The sequence below is a fragment of the Chanos chanos genome, chromosome 12 (assembly GCF_902362185.1).
Source record: "Chanos chanos chromosome 12, fChaCha1.1, whole genome shotgun sequence".
NCBI classification, from domain to species: Eukaryota; Metazoa; Chordata; class Actinopteri; order Gonorynchiformes; family Chanidae; genus Chanos; species Chanos chanos.
Genome location: NC_044506.1, coordinates 4,305,675 through 4,312,058, shown reverse-complemented (window position 1 = coordinate 4,312,058; position 6,384 = coordinate 4,305,675). Strand labels below are relative to the sequence as shown.

At 42.0% G+C, this 6,384-nt stretch overlaps 1 protein-coding gene across 1 annotated transcript; it reads left to right on the top strand.

Moving 5' to 3' along the window:
- Positions 1-1,333: 1,333 nt before the first annotated feature.
- On the top strand, positions 1,334-5,354 carry LOC115825542 (class I histocompatibility antigen, F10 alpha chain-like). The gene is made up of 6 exons (XM_030789326.1): positions 1,334-1,697; positions 3,731-3,985; positions 4,173-4,457; positions 4,664-4,942; positions 5,131-5,241; positions 5,341-5,354. The coding sequence occupies exons 1-6, from the start codon at positions 1,334-1,336 to the stop codon at positions 5,352-5,354; spliced, it is 1,308 nt and encodes a 435-aa protein (XP_030645186.1).
- The last annotated feature ends 1,030 nt before the right edge of the window (positions 5,355-6,384 follow it).

Below are 6,384 nucleotides of genomic sequence, written 5' to 3'. Positions count from 1 at the left end.
GGCCCAAAGTTCTCATCACTATTTCTGCGCTTCTTACATTTCAGGCCTCGCTTTATGGGAAAAATACGGTTTAACCTGTTTACCTCTCATCAGCAAAGTCCTTCAGATCCTGTTTTACTATTAACCTACCTCAGGAGGGATCTGCTGGAGAAGGCAGTGAGGCATTGAAGTAGAAGACACTAAATAGCAAAAGAAGAATTAAATATTACCTTTATATTTGTCTTTGACTTGCATATTACTTTTGAAGTAAAACACCTGTATTAGTGACTTAAATGTACAGTCCAGGTACTGTGCTTGGAAATCGTTGTGGATCATGATTTTCCAGTATCTAAGCATGTTTACATGAGTGAAAATGAGGTAGCGTGTTGTTTCAGTTCTTAGTAACGAAATGGTACATTAACTGTAAGAAAGACTCTCATGATTGTTTTGATCTGTTCAGTTACATGTTTACATAATGTGTTTTTTGTACTGTAATTTGGCACACTTACCACAGATGTACTTTTGACTGTCCTGACACTCTGAACAAATATTTAGAATGCTTTTACTTAGTTCTTTGTCAAATGGATGTGTCCTGTGCTTTGCTGTAGCTTTGCTATCTGCCATACTTTAGTATAGCTTACATTACACTTGTACAGAGCTGAAAACTGTGGCTGTCAGCAGTGGATAAGTCAGGACTTCCAGGGAAGTTCAAGGCATGGGTTTATCAGCATGGTATCCTGAGAATACTTCTCTGGCCACTGCTGATATGTGAAGTTCCAATGACCATTGTGGACGGCTTTGAGCAAAACATCAGGCAGTTCTTCTACAGGTGGCTGGGCCTACTGACGAGCCTAAGTCAATGTATGATGTCCTTCCAAGCCAACTCAACCTGCATTGCTGAGGTCTAGCCAACACCCCAGCATGCCCAATATGCCTGGCAAGAGGTTCCGTGGAGGCCTGGGAGAGGGGAGGAACAGGTGGCACCATGACCAGGTGCTGAAGGCAGCAGCTGACACCACGTGCACTGGAATCCAACAGAGCAAACATAAGCTCCCAACAAGGCACAACACCGCTTTTGTCAGGGCAGGAGAAAAAGTTCAGGTGGAACTCAGGGCCTCAACTGGGCTTTTAGCCTCAGCTTGTGATTGGCAGCTGAAGGTGGACCTAGGGAAGCAGCTGAAGTTTCCGGAACACATTGCAAGGACAACACTCAGGCCGGATTTGGTCTTAACTTCTAATGGTTCTAAGCAAGTGGTCATGATGGAACTCACTGTCCCCTGAGAAGACTGGATAGAGGAGGCCCACAAGCGTAAGAAGGCCAAATATCTCGAACTGGTAGAGGAATGTAGAGGGCATGGATGGAAGCCCCGCTGCAAGCCCATTGAGGTGGGCTGCAGCAGCTCTACAGGGCAGCCTCAATGTGGGTCACTCAGTCTCCTTGGCATTAGAGGGTCGCAGGAAAGAAGAGGCACCAAGAACATCTTTGAAGCTGCAGAAAAAGCATCGAGGTGGCTGTGGATCAAGAGGGGTGATCCGTGGTGTTGCGTACTACTTTTACACAAGCCGGGGGCTGATCACCCCCGGCTGGGTCGCCCAGGTGAGGGTGTCTGATGATCTAAGACCCAAAACATCCTATGATCCTGGGTTCATCACTGACGATGTGTCCAAGTCACGCCACCTGGTGTTTCAAGAAACACTTATGGTTACTAAGATGCACAGTGTAGAGTTATGTTATTCAGCTCTGTGGTTTTCTCTTTTGTTGGATTTTGAACTGGTCGTGCAGATACAGGCATTTTAAACAACATCAATGCACAGTATGTTTTCTTACCTGCTATATACTTGTTTACAATGCTTTCTTTATTGAGGCCACTTTTCAAAAAGCTTCTAAATTCTATGTAACACTCCAGTGTGGACAGGACAGGCATCAGAGTGGCCTATGTCTAATGTAACACTGTAAATAAAAGTGGTGTCTTATTTTGCTATGTCCTTTATCTGAGGTGGATGAATTTGATTTTAAACGGTTGCAGTCATTTTGGATGAGACTCCATTAACTCAGAACACGGTGGTAAATGGTGTGTAAAGTTTATGCATTGGAGCCATTTGAGAAAACACTCTGACAACAATAAGGCTCAGAGAGATTTCAAGACCTTGTGAATTAAAAATTAAATAAAATCCTCAGATTTTTACCGATGCAAATGGATTCAAATTCTTTATCGATGTCTGTATACGATTCGGGTAAACATAGTGAGCTGTTAATATTACAGATCTTGAAGAATGCTTGTGTGCTGTGGGAACTTTTGTTTTGTTAAGTAGTTGGAATTCACCTCATGACGACAGGCATTCTGCAGTCTGCGTTTGAAACTGATCAGCTGATGTGTCAAGGAGAGATGTAACATATCAACAAACCCCGTTAACACCCTGATATCCGCTACAGGGATCTTTTTTACTTTCGTTTTCATTTCCAGTCGTGTCAGAGACGTCACGAGAAAAGGACTGTAAATATGATTTATTTAATGTGGTTCTGTCTTCTGCTGCGAGGTCTTCAACAATCGTATGGAAGTGAGTGAGCTGTAAAATTAAAAACATTACAGAAAATCTATGCGAAATATTAAAATATGACTTGTCCTAGCACTTAGAGTCGCAGACTGACAACATCCAGCGAACACCCCACAACTCCACGAGCCATCAGCCAACACGATCGTACTATTTATTTACATTGCATGTCTCTTCTGATATAGGCCTGCGTTAATATTTCGGGACAGTATAAAACGCTTAACGACGCTTAACGTGGAAACACTTAACGCGTTTAAAGTATAAAATATGACAGGTAGACGCTCCAGACTGCCCAGATTTATATCGATTCCATCCTACTAAACACATTTAAAAAGCTTGAGAACGCAGTCAGAGGGTAAATATTTTAAATACTGATTATGCGTTTTCTTTGCGCATGCAAACCGCCTGGCGAGCGAAAACATACATAATAATATAACGAGAGACTCAAACTCTTCCAAGATTACAGCTGTCCTTCAGCACTAACTATATCCAAAAACTGGATGCTCCCTTCATTTTAGCAGAGATAGCGTGTTTAAGGATAAGCCTGGCTTTGAAAGACTTATCTGGCTATGTTTTGCATTGTCGATGTATGTTGTTTGAAATCAACAGGCACAACACAGTTGTTTGGCACGAGAGGAATGTTGTCTCTTGAATGCGTTGTCAGTGACGAAAATATCACCTTTTCATTCTTCTTCATCCCTTTTTATTGCTTTTATTAGTACTTTAGTGGAATACATGTATTAAACAACATTTATTTTAAACTTCTCACGCCCTGGTGCTCTCTTCCCCCCTCTGCTGGTCATTGTGTTACTTCCTGTTTCCCCCTTCTTAGTGAATCGTGAGTTCCACCTGGTTTCAGTCTTGTTCCGTTCACTATAAATACTCCTGGTTTCCCCATCTTTAGTTGCGTGGAATCGCATTATCAACCGTGATGCCTGAATCCTGTTTCAAATGTCTTGTTGCTCTCTGTACTTCACACATGAGGGGATCCGTGGTGACAGTTACCAGGTGGCAGTGTTCACCAGTCTCCTAGAGGATGAGGCACTGATATGGGCAGTTGAGAAAACCCTGCACATGCATGCAGCTAAACATATAAATTGTCAAAGGGGGAGTATATGCTACTTTAACATCAAAAAACAGTGATGATGGTAGTGGTCTATGGTCACATTCTCATGGCTAATTCTGTTTTATTTTACAGATGCACATTCTTTTAACTGCTACTTTGTTGGAACACAAGGCCTTCACCTACCAGAATATTTTGAGGTGTTTGCTGTGGATGATGTGACAGTCTTCTACTATGACAGTAATATGAAAGAAGCAGTACCTGTCCCTGAATGGATGAATAGCACAGCTGCCCAACAGCTTTGGAAGGAACTTAATGTTGGTGCAGAGGACAATATGAATATAATGGAAACGGCAATGAAATCTGCCACTCAGCAGTTCAATTTGACAGGTAAATGGCTTGTTTGATCTTAAAAAAAAAGAAAAAAAGAAATTGACCCCAATGTTCATTATATTCAATAAACCCTCTACATTGTTCATTGTAGCTTATATAGAAATCCTGTTGGTAGACTGTTAAACACTGCTAAATGGTAAAACATTTGCAAATGTAAACTATTAAAATACTCTTCACATTTTAGGTATTTCCCCTGTTAAAATTTATCAGGCCCACGGTGGATGCGACCTCCATCCAGATGGAACTGTGCAAGGCTCTTTAACACATGCGTTTAACGGCAAGGACTTTTTAAGTTTCGACATGGACAGTGAAACATTTATAGCCTCTGTTCCCCAAGCTTTCATCTATAAGAGGCTGAGGGAGAGAGATCCAGCCAACCTTGAAATCATCTCCTCTTTTTACAAAAGGAGATGTACTAGGATCATGGAGATCTTCCTGCAACACGTTCCAGAACTAGGCAGTAAGAAAGGTAAGACATTTTACAGTAAAAACAAATTAAAGAAAAACAAACCCATATAAATTTAAAAAATTCTGAATGAGTTCATCAACATGCAGCCGTTCATGAAATGCCAATAGATGAGGTTTGCACTGTAGAGGTCAACTGCAGCTTTCTTTGAGATATCGAGAGATTATGCTTACTGTTCTTATTGGTGGTGCTGTTTGTTCATTCCACAGTTCCAGAGGTCAGTCTGTTTGAAAAGCAAAGCTCTGCCTTCACAGAGATCACATGTCATGTGACTGGGTTTTATCCACGAACAGTGCAGGTTCAGTGGTTTGGGTCAGACATGCAGCCTGTGGTTGAGGGGGTCATTGAAGGTGAAGTGTTACCAAATGGAGATGGTTCTTATCAGATAAGAAAGAGTGTTGTGATACCAGCAGAACACACAGACATACATCACTACAGCTGTGTGGTCCAGCATAGTAGCATCCCTGGAAATATCACCAAAACTTGGGGTAAGATCCTGCTGAATCCAATACTGATTTATCACTTTAAAGTTTTATTCCTGGGCATGTTAGTTTAAATTTTTAATTTGGAATCTCATAAATATTAACATTAGACAGAAAAAAAAATTTTGTTTTCTGTATGTGCTCCCTTTAAACAATTACTGATAAAATCAAATTATTTCATTTTAAACCCACAGTTGGTAAACAGGACTCATCTGTCATGTTTGCTGTGGTAATACCTGTTGTTGTGGGTGTTTTGGTAATGATTGGATTTGGACTCATGTTCTGGTGGTACCGTAAACGTGAGAGTAAGTATATTTGAGCAGCCTCAGTTATTCTTGAATTTTTGAAATAAAACTTGAGTTTTATAAGTCATTGACTAATCTGTGGTTTTTCTTTTTTTGCAGCCGGCATGCTATAAAATTATTTATATTCATCGCAGGTATGTTTTTAAATCATATTTCCCCCTTATATCTGTTTGTTTTTCTCAGTTTAACATGTTTATGGTGTGAGAGAAAAAATTTCTTCCCTCTAATATTTTTCCTCCTCCTCCTTTGTCCTCTCATACAGCCATCTGACTCATGTAGGACTATTCTCATGTTGTGAATGAGTGACCCGCCTTCCCCTGCAAACAGGAGCATCTTTATCTCTGTTTCTAACTGTGGGTCATCTGCTGTGTTACAAGAAGACGTATGTGTTTTCTGTGTCAGAGATCACAGTGAAAACAGTTGACTATGGTTTCTTTGCTTTTAAATATATATATATAAATATGACACTACCACTCCACTACCACGCCACTACCATGTCACTACCACTCCACTACCACGCCACTACCACTCCACTACCATGTCACTACCATGTCACTACCACTCCACTACCATGTCACTACCACTCCACTACCACGCCACTACCATGTCACTACCACTCCACTACCACGCCACTACCATGTCACTACCACTCCACTACCACGCCACTACCATGTCACTACCACTCCACTACCACGCCACTACCATGTCACTACCACTCCACTACCACGTCACTACCACTCCACTACCATGTCACTACCACTCCTCTACCACGCCACTACCACGCCACTACCATGTCACTACCACTCCTCTACCACGCCACTACCACGCCACTACCATGTCACTACCACTCCACTACCACTCCACTACCATGTCACTACCATGCCACTACCATGTCACTACCACTCCACTACCATGTCACTACCATGCCACTATCATGTCACTACCACTCCACTACCACGCCACTACCATGTCACTACCACTCCACTACCACTCCACTACCATGTCACTACCATGCCACTACCACTCCACTACCACTCCACTACCACTCCACTACCATGTCACTACCACTCCACTACCACTCCACTACCATGTCACTACCACTCCACTACCACTCCACTACCATGTCACTACCACTCCACTACC

Bases quoted from the DNA above. Each gene is read 5' to 3' on its own strand.
- LOC115825542 (XM_030789326.1), top strand. From the start codon at position 1,334: ATGGATGGAAGCCCCGCTGCAAGCCCATTGAGGTGGGCTGCAGCAGCT. The intron at 1,698-3,730 runs GTGTAGAGTTAT...TTTATTTTACAG, and splicing joins TATGGTTACTAAGATGCACA to ATGCACATTCTTTTAACTGC. The intron at 4,943-5,130 runs GTAAGATCCTGC...TTAAACCCACAG, and splicing joins AAATATCACCAAAACTTGGG to TTGGTAAACAGGACTCATCT.